The sequence below is a fragment of the Seriola lalandi genome, unplaced genomic scaffold (genome assembly GCF_002814215.2).
Source record: "Seriola lalandi dorsalis isolate HSWRI2012SDOR001 ecotype SW California unplaced genomic scaffold, Sedor1 jcf7180002054954, whole genome shotgun sequence".
Taxonomy (NCBI): Eukaryota; Metazoa; Chordata; class Actinopteri; order Carangiformes; family Carangidae; genus Seriola; species Seriola lalandi.
In genome coordinates this window covers 426,738-448,425 of record NW_019525505.1, presented here as the reverse complement: position 1 = coordinate 448,425, position 21,688 = coordinate 426,738, and the positions used below count along the sequence as shown (strand labels likewise).

The following is a 21,688-nucleotide window of genomic DNA, read 5'->3' as shown; positions in this document are numbered from 1 at the left end:
AAGTATGGTGGCCCTGAGAGCTCAATGCACTGCAGTTTCGGAAACAGATGCACATACATGCAAACAAATTCAGAAAACATCTTCATCAACTTAACAACACATGAGCTGCAAATAGTAATTATTGTTTCCAGTGGTGGCTCACCTGGTAATAAATAAACATGTGTTACCAAAACAGTTTTGGTCTCTAGCTCACCCACCTGTCACTCAAAGAGGCCATTCCCTCATTATGCATAACTTTAAGAGTTAATAAAATGTAAACAGGTAAGTTATATAATAACTAAATAATGAGAGAGAGAGAGAGAGAGAGATAAACTGGATTAATAAATATAATTTATTTTTTCATTTTACAGTAACTCCGATCCACACTCCAGTAGGTGGCGGTAATACGCCTTAACGTTGGTTGCCACCCACCATTACAAAAAGAAGAAGTTCGTGGTCGTCGGGGCAGTAGCCCTGTTTCCAACAGCAGTGAAAGCAGCATTATCATTGGCTGCATTACCATTGGCTGCGTGAGTTGTGTTTGGCCCGGCAAGGACATACAGGGCTGGAATGACATTTGTGTGAGTTAGCTAAGTAATGCTAACTAGCTTGTTACTAGCCTTAACCTACCCGTCATTGCCGTACAAAACGTCTCCTGGAGGAGCATTGCATCTAGCAGGACTTCAGCGGGTTTTCGTCTGTAAAAGGTAACCTTACAGGTGGACATTTGCCAAGCCGGTGGCTAGCTCACTATAGCTGGTAGAGAGTTAGCCTAGCAAGCTAGTAGCTATCATTGGCTGTCACGGTGGGCAGCCAGCGCTAGCTTAACAGCATGGAAGGTAGTGTCAACGTTTAAGGGACGATATGTCGACCCTGTGTCCTGGCTATTTGTGGAGAAAACGGCCTCTTCTAAAATGTAACTGAATAGTGATCAATAGCGACTTAAAATGCAACTCTAATTGAATGACATTACATAAAGGATGAGGCTATAGTGAGAAATAGTGGCGCTAATCTCTCCTTGTTAGAGCAGTTTATTTAAAACTACAACAGTAAAGTGTTGTCTCTGTTCTGTCGCCAAATGGGGATTCTTGATTCTTACTGAAATAACCCGAAAGTGTTGCCATGCCTACAAATGACCAGCACTAGCTCATTAGCTGAGGATATTTAGTAATGACATCTGATGTATTTGTAGGACGTTGTATTAGGGCTGCGACTAACGCTACTCTTTATTGATCACTATAAAGTTTATATTAAGTGAACCGTTTATAATTGTATTTAAAATGTCAGAAACCACAGCTCACAAATGATGGTTGCGTGAGGTCTTCAAGCAATTTTCTTCACTAAGTAGGTTTATAATGAAGATACAGCTCCTTTTCACTTGTGCACAAGTTGTAAGATTGCAGTCTGGTGAAACATTTACTTTGTAGTATGTTCATGTCTGGTAAAGTCAGCCTCTGTCACCATGCAGTCTCTGATTATAAACTTGTGGTCTGCTGCAGGTCATGTGCTCCTGGCATTGGCTCAGAAAACCTCAGTGGACCCAAGTCGGAGAAAACCCCATCAGTGCTTTCAACTAGAATTTGCTTGACCTTTTTATTTCCTATACTGATACTTCAACATTAAGTATCTGCCAAAATGATATTGTTCCTGTCTTTAAAGCTGCACATAATTATTGTACATCAACAATGGATCAAATGACTATTTATAGTGTGAAAGATGTTGCTCATAGTGACCAACCACAGAGAATTATCACCCACTCTGCAGATCCCCTCAGCTCCACACAGCTTTTTTGGATCTGTCAGCTCTTGTTTCTCTTGGTTTCACAGCCCACAGCAAACCAGGTCTTGCAATAAAAAAAAAAAAATAAAAAAAAACACAAAGAGCTGCATTGATTGTTGCGTCAACTACTGGTGAGACAATGAAATACAATCCAGGAAAGTTCAAGAGCAATGAGTTTACAAACACTGTGCAGCAATTAATTACAGTATGTGACAAAATTTTACAGCTTTGAAAAGTTATCATAGTGTCATCATCATTTTATCTTCTGTCCCAATTAGGGCTGTAACTATGGATTATTTTCATTATCTATTAAAATACAATTACTCAGACCCTAAAGTGATATGTTCAGAATGCATGTTTTGACTGACCAACTTTTCAAATTCCAAAAGGTATTCAGTTTACTTTCATGTAAGTCAAAGTAAAGCGGCATAAATGGCCAGTGTCCTGGTGGAAACTCTGGGGGTCTCACTGTCACTAGCTCTGCCCTCTCCTCTCTGTGGTCTTAGGTTTGTGGAGGTGGAAAACCTGCTGCTGTAGTTGGGAGTCGTCCACAGTCATAAGGTCCTAAGAACACGGTGTGTGTGTGTCTTTGCGGCGTCCTGTGTGTTGCGGGTGATGCCTAGCTTGTGACTGGGGTTGCCTCGGCCCCTGTGGTGAATGGCTGTGAGCAGAGGGGGCATCGCCTTCTGGGTGGGTTGTGTCCGCAGCCATGGCAGAAGGCAACCCATCACAAAACAGAGCTGGACTCTCAGCCAGGTAATCTGCTTGATCCCCTCTTTCATTTCACATTTGAATTGGTGAAGGTTTGACAATATTTGTGCGCGTGACCCTCTGGAATACTTTTTATTTCTTCTTCACTGGTTCAGTCGGTCTTTCTCTACCTGCACTTTCATCATCAGTGCACATTTGCAAAACCACGGATGATGAGAGTGCAGGCAGAGGGAGACCGACTGAGCCAGTAAAGAAGAAAAAGGACCACTTTAAAGCGCTATGGCTGTGGTTGCGGGTCAACACAGTTCAGGTCGAAAAGGTTAAAGTTGTACAACGACAGTAAGAAACTCAAAACCTGCAGGGACCAATGCATCACCAAAAGCTCTGATCCCCTCCCTTCTTCTTTTCAGCAGTTAGATGAGAATAATTGCTCAACTATTAATCAACATGCAAGGTTATTGATTAATACCATACCATGATAATTAATACCAGCTGAGACAGTTAGTAGCACTAGTGCTACCAGTGGAAAAGTTAGTCTGGAGCCCTGGATTAGATACAACTTACAGTATAATTCACACAGCTTTATAGTTGTTTGTATTTTAATTTAAAGGCTAGCAGTTTCCCCTTTCTTCCAGTCTTTGTGCTAAGCTAGCCTAACCATGTCCTGGACCTGTCTCTGTACAGGATGCACACACTGCCATTGTAATGAAATGTCAGCATCAACACAGTATCTGAGCAAATGTTGTTTGTATGGTGAAATGATTTTTAACATACAAGCCCTTATTGCCCTTTCAGGCCTTCGACTGGTTGTGGATCCGTCAGACACGGCCCCTGACCAGTGCATCATGGGCCCTGGCGCCGCCCAACAGCCTGAGATATCAGAACAATAAGCAGCCGGTGCTGTCCCACCCGTTCCACAATGCCAGCCAGCCTCAGAGAGGGGGTTACTACGAAGAGGACTGGGAGGAGGCTCTCAGTGTGTGTGTGCTTGTGCGACCGGGCGAGTCGGACGGCCTCCACACCCTGCTGGAGATCCCTCTGTTTGGTCACAATAAACTAGGAGAGCTCCTCGCTCTGGGGGCTCACAAGTCCTCTGAGTTCTCCTTTTCCCTAACCACGGTGGATGGCAGCAGGGAGGATGACATCAGCATGGACAGCTTCAGGAGAAACGGTGTTGATGCTGTAGAGAGAGAGCATGGCTGTTTCAGAAGCCTGTTTGAAGCGGAGAAGTGTCCTGCACCGTTCATGTATGGCTCTCAGTTTTATTGTTTTCATTGCCCGGGCACAGAGCCGGTACCTGGCAGTGGGCTGAAATCGAACCAGGATATTGGACTTGACAACAAGCCTGTGGAGCTGCCTCTTCTGCATCCTACCACTCTGTGTAGCCTTACAGGGGGGGGGCACACTGAAGGAGACAGTGAAGGAGAGGAGAAACTGGCCACGATGTATGAAAGACTGAGGATAGAGGTAAGAATACACACTGTGTCTGATAACATGATCTACACAGGAGGCATAGTGTTAGCAGCAGCATCAGCGTCAGTGCTCTGTCTCTCACACAGGGTGCGTTCAGGCACAGTATGGAGTTGTAGGTCATCAGTGTTTTGGCAGTGCTCAGCACCAACATACGATCACTGCAGTGTCGCATGTAAAACATGAGTAAATAGATGTGAAGTGTAAAACACGCTTTAGGACTTTATTACGAGCAAATAGCACGAGTGAGCGAGGTGTTCCGTGGCCTCTGGTGATAGCTGTATTGATTACAACAGAAGCGTGTGTGTTCTTTCAGACGTGTGTGAGATGGACCGGTGTAAAAACACAGCTGCAGCTCTTTCTATGCAGACTCACTGTGCGTGAATTAAAGTTGCAGCGTCACTGGCTGTCACTGCTGGTCTGAAGTGGTGAGGTGGGGAAGTGAGGACTTCTAAACCCAAACATCCAGTAACATGAAACGTTTAAGTAACACGTGTGTTTATGCCTCCGTCCCATTCTGGTGATGGCGATACCTCAGTAACACCTTCAGGGAGCTTATTCAAATTTGGCATGGACTCAAGGATGAACTAATAAGATTTTGGTTGTCAAAGGTCAAGGTCACTGTGACCTCACAAAACATGTCTTTGGCCATATCTGAAGAATTCATACATTGATTATGACACAATTTAATTCAAATGTCTATAAGGATAAAATGCATGCAACAACGTATTAATGGTATTTTGCGCATTCAAACACCGCAGCAACATGTTCACCGATAGAAGTTGGACAGTGCTGATTTAATAAGACACAAATACGACAGAAGTGCTAATAAACAGTAAATTTCTACAGCGTTCACTCTCGTTAATGTGCAGAGCAGCCATTGGATTTTGAGGTTTGAGGTTTCTGATCGCACGAGTCAGAAATCCAACTTCAGTGCAGCGTTCCAGCTGAAATTTCCAACAGGGAACTCGTAAATTCAGACGTCCGGGTTCAAATGGAACAAACCAGCTCCTCCTGTAAGATTACTGAATTGTGGATAGTTAGACCTTACCGTGATCAGTGTCCTACATGGGTCCCATTTTGCAAACGTGCACCCACAAAATACAGTACCAGAACCGACCCCCATTCATGTATCCAGAGTGGCTCCCTGTTGCTGACAGCTGCATTCTCAGTTCTGGAATGATGATAAATTGAGAGGGAAAGGTTGTGTGTTATAGACATTCACAATTAAAATGGAAAAATCATGTTGGCCAGTTGGAGTTTGATCAAATTACGCTTGTACCTTTTTTATTTTCATTTTTACAATGAATGAATGTAAGTATATATTTTAACCCGACCAGGGACAGGTAGGAAGCTTGTTGATGAGGCAGCACAAAGCACGTTGTTGGGATTTTGGTTGAAATTAGGTCTTATAATAAAGCCACTTGTTAGGAGCGAAGTCACTGCACTGAAATCTGCCGATTTCAAGAATCGGTGAGAACAAAATAAATAGTTGTAGCAAATATCCAACAGTAACAGACTAATGCCAAAGTTGCAGTGGTTATGTTTCGTTGTGAATATTAATGAACCATGTGAAATTTCACTGTGTTGGGTTAATAAGGGTCATTAATTCTGTGCATCATTGGCTCCTGACCAACTTTTTAACTAAAGTGTTGTGAAGTATTTTTTCCTTTTTTCTTGCTGAGCTGTTGCCGTCATGCTCCTCTGTGATTGGCTGAGCTGTCTCAGCGCTATGACCCCTGAGAATATATCACTACACCCTCTGATCCAACATCCAGTTTACCCAGCTCTTTTGAGTGTTGAGCAGATGCATGAACCAAAATGACAGTGATATAACGAGAATATTAGACTGGCTCTGTTCCAAGGCTGGATCTTCATTTTTTACTGTAGCTACAAATGTCAGTGGGATGTTGAAGACGGTTTCTTATTTCTGGAACGGAAGCCGGTTTTTGATTCAGCTCTTTTATATATTTCATCCTTCCAGTGTTTCAAATTGACTATAAAACATTTACTACATCTATAACACATGTGCTGTGAAACGTAGGCATGAGTGGCGCTCTCGCTGTGACGCTGCTGCTGGTCTGCTTTAACAGCTGAATGCCAGCTTCATTAAGATAGAATGTATTGTCGAGCTCTTGTGCCAGATTGCTCTCGACTGTAGTTGTACTTACTACACACTGAGTGAACTCATTTGTTTGTTTTCCAGCTTCCCAGTTTCTTTATAAAGAACCACGATTACACCATGTACTCGAGCGATATGGAATTCATCAATGGCCTCTTGAATACCAAGACCAGGTGAATCTGTTTGTTCAATTTGAGCTAATGGTGACGCATCATTACAGACACTGCTCTCCTCTGACTACATACTGTATCCAGGTTTCTCTGGTTGTGATTGTCGCTGTGTGTGTTGGTGTAGAGGCCGTGTGCTGTACCAGCTCACCCTCTCCCTGTGGCGCCTGCTGTGTCTTTGTTACTACGCCGAGGCTCGGCTGGAGGTGCTGAAGCTCACCAAGCACATGGAGGACGGGACCATCAAGGCTCGCTGGAGGATCAGAGGCCTTCCCGTCCACTCTCTGCTGCTGCGCTTCTATCGCAAAGACAAGACTCACCTTTACAGGTAACGCACAGAACAAGAAGCTGAAGGTGGTGCTGTTACCAACTCTTACTAGGTTTAGTCTGTCTGTAATTCACTATTTTTAAAGCCTTTGCTTAAATAAAATATGCATCATACAGAATGTTTGACTTCAGGTGTTTAAGTCTTTACAATCTTACTTATCCAAATGTCATCTGTTGTAGGTCATATGATGCATTCTCTACTTTTTACATCGGGCAAGATGGACTCATTCATTGTCATAAAGTTGAAAAGGTAAGCAGCTTACTCCCATGAAGTACCTGCTGACATGAACAAGTGACTGCAGTGGATTTTGGATTTTTTCTTTTTTTTTTTTTGAGTGTTTCTGAAAGAGAGAACGAGAAGTCCCAGTAGCAGGATGGAAAAGGAGTTAAGCTTTACTCTTGTTGTCCTTTAAAACTGATGGAATGAAGATGAAGTGAATGTTGAAGTTAGCCCTATAGCCCTATAATTGTGAATGTCACTGACTGATGATATTTCAACCACTGGTCAGCGGAGTCTGACCGCAGTCCTCTGAGCTGCTCTGGTTTCCCAGCTGCTCAGGAACTGCAGGGAAGAGGGGGAGCGCTTCCAATACACTGAGCCTCGCTTCATTACAGCAAATAAACTACTTTCATTACATGTATCACTATTACTGAAGGAGGCAGAGGAATAACTAAACACCGAGCAGAGAGAGCAGGAGAGAGGGAGGGAGGGAGAGAAGTCATCTTTAACGAGGCTTCGTACTAACGACAAAGACCAACTTTACATATCAAACAGAGGGAGTTAGACATGACCTGCCTCTAATAAGTCTGTTACATTCTGGAGTTGAAGTAAATTAAGACTAAACTATTGTGAATCCAGACTGTGCTCTGTGTGAGAGACTAAATAATAAAGATAGTCTGTCTCTTCTAACTTTCTCTGTGAGTGATCATGTTACAGTAAATCCAGCTGAAATCACAGCTCAGTCTTTGTCTTTAATTCATGCATTTGGTGACTTTGTCAGACGATGTCACAGTTATAAAATCAATTTGACCATAGGAGGTCCAGACATATACTATAGGTGTAGACCCAGTCTTGTTCATTTTAACTTGTATGTATTCAGTATCTATTAAACAGCTGACACCGGCAGAGGAGGATTCATGTGTGTTTTCGTTTTGTTAATCTGTTTATAAATTACAGTCTGACTACGATTTGCTACTTGTTTTAATAAACTGTTTGATATTTTTCTACACGGGAGAGGCTCACATGGCGTAGGGCAAAATATGCTAAATTATTATTGTTATTATTTTTGCAGCTATCGCAATTTCAGTTGGTATGGTCATTTTTTTCATTTCATTTTCACCGAAAAAATGTGTAGGTCGGGCCGTCTCTGTAGCATGAAGCATAACACTTATGGTGCTAACAATGCAAAACAATGTTGGGAAACATTTTACCTTTATCAAAAAAAATAGCAGCTCCTGCAATTTGGATATTGCACTTGGCCATATTGTGATTTCCATTATACACTGCTCAAAAAAACTATAAAATCACACATCGGATCTTGATGAGGGAATTACATAGTTGAAAATCTTTACTGATGTTCATTCTATAGATGTTCATTGTATAGAGAACAAAATGACAAAGTAACAAATTGAGATCACAGCATCTCATAATGTGACTCAGCAGTGTGTATGGCCCCCACGTGCCTGTATACACTCCTGACAACGTGTGGGTGGTGTCCTGGGGGATCTCCTCCCAGACCTGGATCAGGACATCACTGAGCTCCTGGACAGTCTGTGGCAATACTTGGCAGCGTTGGATGCACTGATGCGAGCGTGCCATAGGTGCTCAACTGGATTTAAGTCAGGGGAACATGTGGGTCAGTCAATGGCATCAATGTCTTCATCATCCAGGAACTGCCTACACACTCTGGACACATGAGGCCGGGCGTTGTCCTGCACAAGGAGGAACCCAGGGCCACTGCACCAGTGTCAGGTCTGACAATCGCTCTGAGGATTTCATCCAAGTACCTAACAGCAGTCAGGTACCATTGGCTGTGAGATGGCAGTCTGTGTGACCCTCCAAGGATATGTCTTACCAGACCATCACTGACCCACCACCAGCCTGTCAAGCTGGACGATGTTACAGGCAGCATAACCTTCACCACGGCGTCTCCAGACTCTTTCACGCTTGTCACATGTGCTCAGTGTGAACTTGCTCTCATCTGTGAAGAGAATGGGGTGCTAGTGGCAGACCTGCCAGTCGAACTGCAGGGTGCTGGGCTGTGAGCACAGGTCCCACTAGAGGATGTGGGGCATCATGCCACCCACATGGAGTCTGTTTCTGACAGTGTGGTCAGAAACTTGCACACCAGTAGCCTGCTGGAGGTCATGCTGCAGGGCTCTGGCAGTGCTCCTCCTGTTCCTCCTCACAAAGGAGCAGGTACCGGTCCTGCTGCTGGGTTGATGCCCTTCTTCGGCCCTGTCCAGCTCTCCTCATGTAACGGCCGGTCTCCTGGTATCTCCTCCATGCTCTTGAGACTGTGCTGGGAGACACAGCACGTATGGATGTGCCATCAGTGCAGTATATTTTGATTAAATGCGCAGCCCTTATTTGGCTTTTATACATAGTGCACTGGGCCCTGGAGGATTCATGTGTGTTGTCATTTTATTAATCTGTTTATACATTAGAAAGTCTGGGTAAGTTGATATTGTCTTACACAGGAGAGGCTAACATGATGGTTATACACAGCGCACTCTGCGCCCGAAGATTCAGTGTTTTGTTTACAGACTCTCAGCTTCCTGTTTGACTGTCCTCTGTCTCTGTGTTACAGGTGATGCCCGCTCAGCCCCCTGTCCTTCCCGGAGTAACCTCCCTCCTGGCGGGGGCTCTGGTGGCTCTGGGGGTGCAGGAGCATCGACCTGCTCTCAACCTGCTGCCCCTCCTCCTGTCCTCGCTTCGACAGAGCAGAAACTGACCCCAGGATGACCATTAGAGGAATAACGGCCGGTGGAATCAACAGAGTGTGACTCTGAAAAGCTTTGTTCATTTTCAACATAGGAACATTAACATGGAAGGTTCGTTTTTTTAATTCTAAAGTCTCGTGTAGTTGCTTCTGAATTAAAACACAAAGTCAAGACCTTCCACTGCTTTTCCTTTATCTAAATGTAGTTTTAGCTGTTGTTGGTTAACTTGAACACAGGCTCCCGGTGTCACAGGGCTGTCGTCTCTGCCAGTCAGCTGGTGTAATTTTTCCAACTTTCCCACACAAATGAAAAAAATCTGAACATGAGACAAAATCATTTCTAAATAGAATGTGAAACTCAGTTTTTCTGTTTTTAAGCTGAATATTAAACTGATCAACTCTGCAGATCAGAACACTGTGATCAGACTCCACGTGAGGGAACATGAGTAACTTTGTAGCGCAGCGCTAACCTCTGCCGTAGCATCACACATCTCACGTGCTGCAGCCATGTGCAGCTGCCAGTGAAGTCACTTCACTCTTCCTCCTCTATAACGAGTAGTTCAACATTTTGGCAAATAAGATGAGAAGTTGGATGTCGATTCTATATCTGTGTGTTCAAGGGAAATGACCGTACTTTTCAACCTGGGTCCTATTGTCATAACGGTGTGTACTCTCATGCTAACTTTACCCTGGTTGTAGAGAGTCGGGACATAAATCTACAAAGCTTCAAACTTCAGCTCAAGATAAATAGATGACACTGATTTCCCAATTTGATATGATTTGATTCGATATGAATATGAACAACAGCAGTTCTGCTTGGATATGAATGCTGTAAATTTTTCCTTTTAACCTGGTGCATTATTAGAAATATTAATGTTTACATTAAGAATGAACACAAAGCAGTTACATTAATGCAGTTTAGACACACCTCAAGAAATGTAAGTAATGTGTGTTGCAGTGCACCGGCAACATAGTGTATGAACAATTACACATGGCGGCTTCTATCGGCTTCTTTTTGCACATCTTGCATAAGGCCAGGAACACACTGGCTGCGTGGCGGCTGCAGGACATCTTGGCGCTCACGTTAACGGGTTAGTGTTTGTGTGCACAATAAACTAACGAGCTACAACATGCTAATCATTCTTAGAGATGTTTGCTGTGTTTTGAACTGTGAACAGATCCAGGCTAGGTCTGTCCCCTGCTGCTAGTCTTTACGCTAAGCTAGGCTAACCGCGTCCTGGCTCCAGCTACGTACGTGACATGCAGACATCAGATTGATATCCATCTTTTTATGAACTATTTTTCAGTATCACAGTGGCTTCATGTGGAGGAGTGATTTTCAACCTGAGCTTGGTCCCAGGACACCTGGGGGGTTTCTGACTTCATCATTAACATAAATATCTCCTTTGTGATGTATTCTTTGTGTCATGCAGTGTTTTGAGAATCGGCTCATTTTCAGTTCCTAGCTGTGGGTTCTGCCTGGGTCTGGGTCTGGGTCCGGGTCCAAGCACACTTATGGTATAGTTGAATAAAATAAGACTGGCTGTGATCTGGGCCTCTCAACACTCAATCATGACTTGAACTTTAACTCGATGGGGAGATTTTCTGGTGGGAAGTGTTGTTGACGTGATCCTGCTGATCAAAGAGGTTATTTTGGTTAAGTGAAGCCTATTTGTGTAAATCACAGGTGATGTGCGTGATGGCAGCCTTGTGTCTTTGCTGGAACCTCTGGTTCACTACATTTCACTAAATACGCTCAGAGAGGGAGACACACTGATAACACTTAGATTATAGATGTTCAAATCAGACTTTGTCACACACACACACACTGACACTGTACAGATCATATGCTATTAAATCACTAACGCAACAGAAAAAAAGAACAATTGGTAAATACAGGTACTTGAATAATAATAAAAGGTTGCAGACTTAAGATTTTTACCTGTTCCACTTCGTCCTGGCTGCAGCCCGCTGCCTCCCTGATCTATGTCTTAGTAATGTTGAAGCAATGAATCTTTCCTGGAAGGTATTCATGGTGCTGCCCTCATTTGTTCACATGAAAAGTGACAGAAGTGTGGCCACACTCATGCTTCGTCCACAGTACTACGTTTGAGTTTTAAAACTTGTCTCTTTTCCTACATTTACTCCGGAGTTTTCCATCTCCTAAAACAGAGACTTTCAGAAACTCTGTCGGCCCCATTTTATTTTGAAAACTCTGGGGTTGTGTTTTATTTTGAAAATTCTGAGTTTGTGTTGTATCTGCACGGACAGAAACTGAGACCTTTGGAAACGGTGACGTCACACCCACAGTCTCTCCTGATTGGCTCTCATCAGCCTGGACTAGCTGTGGTGAATACTGAATACTGTGGTGAATGATAATGAATTACATTGTTACTGACCGTGTTGTCTTTGCTAGCAGCTGCTGTTCACTTAACATTCTCTATTTTAATGCTACAACTGTCCTCTGAGCAGCTACATCTTCACGGCAGATTGCTACAGTGAGTCGCTATCAGAAAGTGACCAGATGGGCCTGGGCTAGCTGGTTAGCATGCTAACTTCAGTAGAAGAAAAGATGTGATAGAGACAAGAGTTAACATTGGTGTTTGTCTCCACCTCTGGGGACAGCTGTTGAAAGGAATAGAAAGGAATGAAGTTTGATGCTGAACTCACAACATTTCTTCCAGACTGGTAAGTAAACAGCTGCTAATGCTAACATTAGCTTTGTAGCAGTAGCAAAACTTACATACAGCTACTTCTGTCACAAGCCAGTGCAGTACCATGAATGTCTTTGAGGGGAGGAAGTGCAACGTTATCCCCGTTTCTGTTCGTCTTGCCTGCCCTTACAGGATTTTCTTACACACTTATGAAATCTCTCCAACCTTTTTCGCCTTCTCATGGTCGATGTGTCTGTCAGTGTTGCGAAGCTGTGAAGTTCATATAAGAGCCTCGCAAATCATCAAATCATCAAAAAAAGTTGAAAATACTTGGGTTGCCCTTGTTTGTGTGAAACCCATAGGTTCCTAAGGATGATCATCTTTAAAAAAAAAAAAATATATATATATAGACTGAAAAAAGGCTCAGTAGTTTCTTGCTTACTGTAGTTTTTGACAAACGTTCGGCTCAGAAGTACAATGCACTCACTGAGCACTTTACTAGGGACACCTGTACACCTGCGTATTATTAGAATTATCCAGTCACATGGCAGCAGTTTAATGTATAACCTCCTGCAGATCCAGGTGAGGAGCTGCAGTTAATGAGGAGAAACATGATCTCAGTGACTTTGACAGTGACATGATTGTTGGTCTGAGTGTTTCTCAAACTGCTGATCTCCTGGATTTTCACACTCAGTCTCTAGAGTTTTTACTCCGAGTGGAGCAACAACAAAAGCATCCAGTGAGCAGCAGCTCTGTGTCGATGTGAGAGGTCAGAGGTCAGAGGAGAATGGACAGACTGGTTGGAGCTGACCGAAAGACTACGGTCACTCAGATAACCACTCTTTACAACTCTGCTGAGCAGAACGCTTCAGAGTGACAAACACATCCAACCAACAACAGCTTGAGTGCTAGCACTACACACAACTATCACACAGTGGTTGTGGGATTTTAAAAAAAAATCAAAAACCTAAAATCAACCCAAGTACAGTAACAGCAGTGTATTCAACTGTAACTTTAAAAATAAAAAGTGAGTCTTCAAAGATTGGGCAAACACTTTTGGTCGTGTTGGTGTTCATAAAGCTCAATATACATGTTAGCAGGGTCATAATGGAGTACGAGCCAAATGTCACTGTCCAATCTCACAACAAAATTGTTTCATAAATTAATGAAAGGCAACAGTAAAGAAACGTCTATATTCAGGTCATTGCACTGGAAATTCATCAGCTCCTCATCTGAGACGACTAATGCTTTTTTTTAATGTCAGCAAAAACTTGTCAGGTGCCACACTGGCTGCTTAGCTCTGTGCAACATGAATGAACACATGAATACATGGTTATAGACTAAAGTGTGATGAAAGCCTCCAGCTGTTCCTTTAAAAAAAAAAAAAAAAAAAAGCTCTGACCTGTACTAAATGCATCCATGTTTGTCATCACTGCTAAACGCAAAGATGTCCGTATAGGAACAGTTTCTCTTGAACTTTGACTTGGTTGTGAAGTTGTGCCTAAATGAGTTGGTGTATATACTCAAGGTGGGGGCTCAAGCATTTGCTGTGACTTCGCTGTAAAGTTTCACACTGCTTGAAAATATTTAGTGCTTCTCCAAACCGAGCAATAAAGCATGCTGTAACTAGCTGTGGTACATCAGGGATCGGACATGCTCTGGTGTGTATTTATCAGTCATGCCTGTGTTAGAAACATGACTCGTCGGGTTCTGTGTTGCTTAATTCCCGTATGTACTTCTGCAATAACTCCTGTGTGAATCCTGATTGTGTGAATAAACAATCCCATGATGAATAAAGATCAGTGTTAATGTTATTTGTCATTTTTGGATGGTGATGGTGATGCCAGTGTGTTGGGGGTCCACTTTGGCCCAGAGGAGGATATTACAAGTACTGACCAGGCTGACATTACATCTGTTGTGGATATTCACAGTTCCAGAGGATGAACCCCTCAGACCTTTCTGACCTTACTGTCAGCTCCCCAGGGGGTGCACCCTTCCCTTTTTTTTGGACACCGCAGATATTTTGTTTTGTGGCACCCTCAGGAGAAATGGTCAGCTTTGTGTTGAAGATGTCTCACAATCTAATCAACAGCTAACTAAAAATGCAGCTGAGCACATTCCTGTTCCCAGCAGGATCAACTGGCTGGAGAAGTAAATACGCTTTTCAGCCACACTAGCAGTGTGGCTCCAGGAATGCAGACTGACATATGTCAACAACTATGGGATGGATCACCATGAAATCTGGTACAATTATTTTTGACCATCAGAGGATGAACCCCAATGACATCCAATAACTTTTCCTCTGGCGCATCATTAGGTCAGAATCTCCAACGCTTTGGTTCATTACTCAGTTCCTGCAAAACCAATGACCTTCCCACCCGCGTCAGCTGGATGTGACCAAACGTGACCTCAGAGGAAAACAGACATGGAGGCGGAGCCTGTACTACAAAGCAGGGTCAACAGATCCAGGATATCTATTTATCTGACTTCACTGAGCCTAACAACTGCAGTCAGGCTAAGCAGTCACACAATGCTGGTTATCAGCTCAACAAGTCAACCCAGGTTTTCCAGAGTGTGTTCAGATGAAAGGGGCGGAGTTCGCAGCATATGGCCAATCACAAACATGGAAACATGGACAAGTCTAGTGGCAGTGGAGTGACAAAGAGGAAATTATAATAGAAAAATATGAAGATGTTAAACACAAGAAGGACATCTAGTAAAAAATCTCAGACTGTGTGAATGTGTAACTTAATGACTTATAGTATCACCGCTCATCATCAGCACAAGTAGATCTATAGTTACATCTGTGTATTCCATCAGATGCGTGTGTTGTTTAGATGTCTGTATGACAGCTGCAGCCTCAGGCTGTCAAATAAAAAGGAAACAAAAACATAATTAAAGCAGTTAGTCAGCTTTAGTGTTGGTCTCTGTTGTAGGATGATGTCGGTGTTCGAAAGCACAGTGAAATTTGACACTGTTGCAACCAACAGGAAAAAAATGAAATGAAGAAGACAGGAGGGTCCACTCCTGCTGAGGAGGAACCCTCTGGAATATTGAGGGTCGCTCATAAGAAATGGTCTCTGAGCAGCCCGAGCGATCCACTGAGCTCCATGCCATAGTCTACCGCCAGTGACGCCATTTTCCAAGAGAACTGATTGGTCAGTGGGCGGAGCTTTTATATGAGTTTCATGTGCTCCAGAGCAGGTTAAGTGTGCAAGTTACCATGCCGATGTCCCCTGGTAAGAGGAGAACCACCACTGTAGAAAACCCAGGGTTTACCTCACTAACTAGAGTCCTGCTCTGTGGCACAGGCCTTGAACCAGAAAACAAAACATGAGATAAAACCTGGATGAAGTCACGGCTGGAAACAGCATGGCAGGAGCCAGAGGAAATAAAGTTTTAGTGTTAGATGGTGGTGACAGCTCCTCAACCATCCCTGTCCCTCAGCTCACCCCTTCTTTTTCTTTTTCTTTTTCTATTCCACTAATATTACAGGTTTGTGTTTTGCACTGATGTTTCCTCATGTCATTGTTGTTGTTTTTCCACCCCTAACTCCCAGCTAATCCAAAAATGGTCAAAGATGTGGAGCCGAGACTTCGGTTCATACTGGTTTGTGGTAAGCATGCGCTCACCCACCTGTGACTTAAAGAGGCCACGGCCTCAATTCTCCATAACTTTAGTAAAATGTAAACAAATGAGTTATATAAACAGTTGTCATGAAAGAGGAAATTAGCTCTAGAGAAAAAAACAGTTTTTGTACCAGGCATTTTAACATGGGAGTCTATGGGGATTGACTCACTGTTGGAGCCAGACTCTAGTGGCCATTAGAGGAACTGCAGGTTTTGGTCCTTCAGTGTTGATGCTTCATGTTTCAGTCTCTGGGGTTGATGCTTGCGTGTTAAAGACTTCTGACCTGAAGACAGTTGAACCCTGTCGTCACACTGTGAAACACCCCAGGTCGTGTTTTCGGGCGTAAACCACGAGCTGTTACGCCATCTGTGTCGACAGCAGCAAAAGGATGAAACACTTCCTGTGCAGACACACAGGAGGATGGGAAACAGCCTCACACAGCTGCTGCATGGTACATGTGGACCATGGACTTGTCTCATCTGTTGTTGGACACACTGTGCGACTCTAAACCTGAGACTCTGTAAATAAAGACTGGAAACACTGATTTGAAGTTTGATTTATTTGAGTGATGTTAACAAGCACAGAGTAACCATTCACAGTTGGACAGACCTCTACTGACTGCAGCCGTGCTCCACACACACACATCACCACCATCAGGCTGTGGCAGGTAACAACAGTGCAGGAGGATACGTGGTTAGAGACGACAGACACCACTGTCAGTGCTGATACAGACATAAACAAATCATCCGTGACGTCTATTGTCATGATGCTAAAAGATAAAAACCTGACGTCATGGCAACAGCACTAACCTGACTGACATTGACACAGCTCTATGACATCACTCCCCATTTACTATATACAGTTTGCTCTCATTTACAGTTTAATATATAATGCAAATACATGTGCAACGTAGGACAGAAGTGCTCAGTATGACGGAGTGTCAGGAAACACAAATCTGATCACACTGCATCTAGAGGACCGGACTGTCAGTTCACTCTTCATCATTTTATGATGTTACTCTTGAAATATTGTGACTTTTTTTCCTAATAACTTTTCAGGTTTATTTCATGATATTACAACTTTTTTTTTTTGCAGCGTTACAACTTTGTTGTCATGGTATCACTTTGTTTTTGCAACAACTTTTTCTTTGCAACATTATTATAACTTTTATCTTGTAACATTGCAGCTCTATTCTCATAGTGTAACTATTTCTATTTATTTATTTATTTTCTCAGAACATTACGACTGAATTGTCAGTTCTTGTCCTAACGGTCCTGACACCGGTCTGAGGCTGCGATGCTCAGACTGTTTCAGACCGACAGAAGAGGATTAGTTCTCCACTGTTCCTCCAGTCCTCTTCTGTACTGAGCTGCTGCTGGCAGATCTTATGTTCAGCGTTTAGTACTCTGACACCTGACTGAGTGATTCCATCATTAGTTTCTCAGGAGGTGTCAGAGAGCAGAGGGAATGTTTTAGCTTGAGGTGACTCAAAGAGCGTATAGTTCCTCAGACCATGTGCCATGGAGGGGCCACAGTCTGCAGGTTTTTCCATTCTAACCAAACTACAGCAAGAGAGGAGGAACCGTTCAGCAGCTGTCGTCCTTACAGGCCACGTCTACGATGGGATGTTACCATTCTACATGTACCAGGAACAGATCCTGTTCTGGACCTGGCCTCGCTCCTCTGTTCTGGACCTGGCCTCGCTCCTCTGTTCTGGACCTGGCCTCGGCCCTCTGTGGCACATGGCTGGAGAGGATTAGGAGTCTTCTATAGAGAAAGCGCGGTGTGTGTTGGGGAATCTCTGGGAGCTGTAGTCCGGATCGTCTCGCACACGCTCTTTGATGTCGCTCTTCACCTGCCAGGACGCAGAGACACAGCAGGTTAGTGAAATATCCTGATTTATATAATGGGATAACGTGGGTGGAGTTAGGGTTAGGGTTGTGGGTGTAACCCTATCCCAGAATGCCCTGAGGTGATGTGTTTATGGACAGTTGTGTAGATTGAGTTTTCTTTATTAGTGACTTTGCAGAACAAAAACAAGTGTGACATGAAGGGAACACATAATAGACAGACATGTAAATGAAAACAAAAACAATAAGCAGTTATAGAGACGTACAAATGAAAAGAATATGATCTGTATGGTGTGTGTGTGTGTGTGTGTGTGTGTGTGTGTGTGTGTGTGTGTGTTTTTCGAGGTTTATATGAGATGTGATCTGACATCACTACCTGTTTGGTGTATGCTTCCTGCAGCTCTGGCCTCTCCAGCTCTCCCTGCAGGCTGTTCGGGGCCGTGACAGGCAGGACTCCGGCGGTCCGAGCAGCTCGACTCACGGCGTCAGACAGAGACAGGTGTGGTCCCTCACACTGGGTGGTCTGAGGATTGGAGACATCGCTGTCACACTCTTAAAAGACACACTCTGACATTTCTGGAAACATGCTTGCAGAGACAGGATCAGGATGGGTTTAGCCTAGCTTAGCAGACAGACCGGAGGCAGGGGTAAACTGTTAGCCTGGCTCTGTCTTCATAGCAGCACTTTGACAACAGTGATGCCTCCAGAGCCTCCATTACTATTATTAGTAATTACTGATTATTGATCAGGCTGTCAGTACGTGGTCCTACAATGTGGCCCATGACACATTCACATTCACGCTGTTGAAAGAATATGGCCACCTCTGAATATGGTCTGAGTGATCGCATCTCAAAACTGTCCTCAATGCATCTTGAGGTGCGTTCACACCTGAACTCAGATCACCTGAGATGGTTGTTAATACATCTGAACAGGTGCGAACAGGTGTGAATAGGGCCATAGAGAGTTAGTTGTTAGAAGGTTTGAGTTGGAGTTGTTTGTGATGGATTATGAAGCAAACAGTTTGATGTTACTTTGCATTAGCCTCACACTGTGGGACACAGGGCCTGTGTCATGTGGCTCTCTGTCTTATTGGGTATAGACTGTTTTGAAGAGTAACAGCCTGTGGCCACAGCTGCTTTTTGCTGTCAACAGTTGTATATAGCTTGATTTTCATTTTACCATCATTATATATTCATATTCACAACCTGTGCTGAACTAAAGTATTCAGAGACAGCTCCTCACGGTTAGTTCTATTTGTTTTTCACCTTCCTCACTTAATAACAGTCAGAAAAGAGCTGAAACACGGAGGATAAACACTCAGACTGCACCGCTCACCTTCCTCCTCTTGGCGGGCATCCCGTGCAGGTAGGCGTCAGACAGCGGCGGCTGGGCTTTGATCTTCCTCTGAGACAGCATGTCGTGTCTGATGATGGGAACCCATTCCTGACAGAGACATTACGGTACAGTTATAATCCAATGAACTGACGGCCACAGTTTTACAGTGAAGGAGAGGCACTTTGCACTTTTCAACATCATGAGACATGAACACACTTTAAGAGCAGCTGTAAAAGAGACACACAGATATAAATGTGACCTCTGTCAGTCTCAGTCTGTCCTGTCACTGTGTCAGGTTTCATTCATCTTTATGTGTTTTTCTTATTTCCCTGCATAGTGTGTGAGCACCCCGAAAGGCATTTTCTACGGCGGCAGACCGGAGCAAACGTTCTGCAGCGGCCCAAAATTCTTCCATTCGGAGAAACCAGCTGCAAGTTCAGAAACAAAGCAGAAACTAATGCTAACTACATTTTCTATTGCTCTCTTATAGTATTGTAAAAACTACGGCAAAATGTAAAAAAGAACACTTTTATCACTTTCTTATGTCGCCTCTTCTTTCTTTCCTCATAATCTCTCCTTTTGTCCAAGGTCATAGGTCAAAGGTCTGGTCGTAGGTCTGGCCTCTCGGGTCGAAGCTCAAGCTTATACTCAAGGTGTTCCACGCATCGTTTCTGTATTTGCAGCATGTTTGCTGTTGAAGTTTTTGATTTGTCTTCCTGCAGCATGTTCTTTCATTTGCAGCATGTTTCTGTTCTTGTATTTGTTTTGTATTTTCGTCTGTTTTTGAATTTGCATCGTTTCTGAATTTGCAGCTGGCTTCTCCTGATGTTAGTGTTTTGGGCCATCGCAGTGCATTTGCTCTCGTCACCCACCGTACTTTTCCCAGTATTTCCATGTAACTCAGAGGGAAAGCCTCACTCCTTACAGGCGGAACAGCTGCTGCCCACGGCTCCACCTCGGGGGCTGCCTCCTCTCGTCCTGTTGGGGCCCCAGCAGGACACTGAGCGTCCCCTGATGAGGCGGTGCTGTCTCCAGGAGACGCTCCCCTCTCTCCGCCGTCAGTTGAGGTAGCCATGGCCTCCTCTGCTGTGGTGGCTGCGGCCGGAGACAAACTCTCCTCCATCTGACAGAGGGGTGGAGAGATCGAATGAGTTTTTCAGTCCGTCACACTGACGTGTGTTTGTGCTGCACAGGACTGACGTTGTCTAACAGACAGAAAAGGGTCATCACAATCTTAGATTAGACAATAATCCAAATCGTTTTCCATGTTTTCAAGCTTAGTAATGATTTTTTTTTCTGCATGTGAAAACATCAACATTTTCCATTTGTACCTGCTGTTCAAAGTGATAGAAATATTTTATATTCTTATATAACAACTTTCCCTGGTTCTGATGATCTGTACGACTGAAACAGCGACTGTGCAGGACGGCAGCTAGAATCAGCAGAGGAGGGAGGAACTCTCAAGTTACTGTGATGAGAGTCAAACAAGTCAAATTATATGAAATCCTGTAAAACCTCAGAACAGTTTGTTCATCAGACTGAAGAGCGAAAATACTCAGAGAAACTTCATGATAATTCATCCACTTATTTACAATATACCTCTAGTCTGACTTTAATAAAATTACATTTAGATATGGAAATTATATTTCTTTCTGATCATGTTGTTTATATTTCACCTTGTTGAACATCCCTTTTGGAAGCTGCTATAAGTGGCAAGTATCAGAGTTTCTTTTCATATCATATTAAGAACTTCATTCATGGTTCAGCCTCTTTCACATGAACGCGCTCTTTCCCCGGACAGGTGAACCCAGGGTTACCTGAGCCAGTTGATAAGCAGCTTCGTAGCACAGGCCTCTGAACTGATCTGAACCAGACTTGATGCAGGGATGGGGGAGGGGCCAGAGAAGAACTCATTACTTTTAGATCTGGTTAAAGGGGCGGAGCCAGGAAGTTATTATCACTGTCTTTAATGCGTAGGATTGTTTAGTCTTGGTGGCGGTGTTGATCTACTGAGTGTCACTCTAGTTATTACTGTCACTATACATCTCTATGAGGAACCTGCACTGTGCTCTGTTCTCTTTCCTCCTGTGAGACAGGTTAGCCCCTCCACATGACAGCTGGTTTGTGGGTGTCACACTATGGCCCGATTCCAATTTGAGAGCCGCAGAGGAGTCTAGGTATTGAGAGACAGGTTAACATTCGGGACTTGTTGATGATGACCGGAAATCTGCACTAACAGCAGAGAGGTCGCTGTAGAAGAGGCTTGACTGGCAGGAGAGATTCAGGTCAGTGTGTTTAAAATGAGACAGAACCAGGCTCACCTCCACGCTGGGACTCTCTGACGGCTGCTGCGCTTCAGCCTCTGACCTCTGGTTCACATCCCCCTGAAACCACACCCATGTGTTACTGAATCTGGGCCTCGGTATTCACACCTCGGGTTTGAACTTACTGTTGTCGAGGCAGGGCAACGTTCATACACATGTATTATTTTGTTATGTGCATATTGAATTTGATACTTGATACTATAAATGAATCCAGCTTAGACCCTCAGGTACCACTCTATAACAAGACCCCCCTTATAAAGGATTATGGTTTATAACTAGTTTATTAATGAGCTTGTTCCAACTTTAAAAATCATTTATAAGCTGTTATAACACATTAGATAAAAAGAGTGACCTGTTGCTTGCCAAATAGTGAGACCACATGTCTCTGTACTGTTCAG

The 21,688-nt window shown here is 43.7% G+C and overlaps 2 protein-coding genes across 4 annotated transcripts in view; one reads left to right on the top strand and one right to left on the bottom strand.

The window, feature by feature from the left end:
• The first annotated feature begins 449 nt into the window (after positions 1–449).
• Positions 450–13,948, top strand: cunh6orf136 (chromosome unknown C6orf136 homolog). Its single transcript, XM_023394868.2, has 7 exons — positions 450–686; positions 2,265–2,514; positions 3,265–3,936; positions 6,146–6,234; positions 6,356–6,556; positions 6,736–6,805; positions 9,366–13,948. Exons 2-7 carry the CDS (start codon positions 2,416–2,418, stop codon positions 9,507–9,509), a joined length of 1,275 nt encoding a protein of 424 aa, XP_023250636.1. The 5' UTR covers positions 450–686; positions 2,265–2,415; the 3' UTR covers positions 9,510–13,948.
• Positions 13,949–16,322: 2,374 nt separating this feature from the next.
• Positions 16,323–21,688, bottom strand: part of LOC111645621 (large proline-rich protein BAG6-like) — a 22,965-nt gene continuing 17,599 nt past the window's right edge. For all 3 annotated transcript variants that reach the window (XM_087170589.1, XM_023394876.2, XM_087170590.1), the window contains 5 exons: positions 21,288–21,350; positions 19,892–20,089; positions 18,967–19,074; positions 18,008–18,154; positions 16,323–17,636 (listed from right to left, as the gene is read on the bottom strand). In XM_087170589.1, the coding sequence (XP_087026715.1) occupies positions 17,538–17,636; positions 18,008–18,154; positions 18,967–19,074; positions 19,892–20,089; positions 21,288–21,350 (615 nt within the window). In that variant the 3' untranslated portion in view covers positions 16,323–17,537. The remainder of the gene's footprint in view (positions 17,637–18,007; positions 18,155–18,966; positions 19,075–19,891; positions 20,090–21,287; positions 21,351–21,688) is intronic.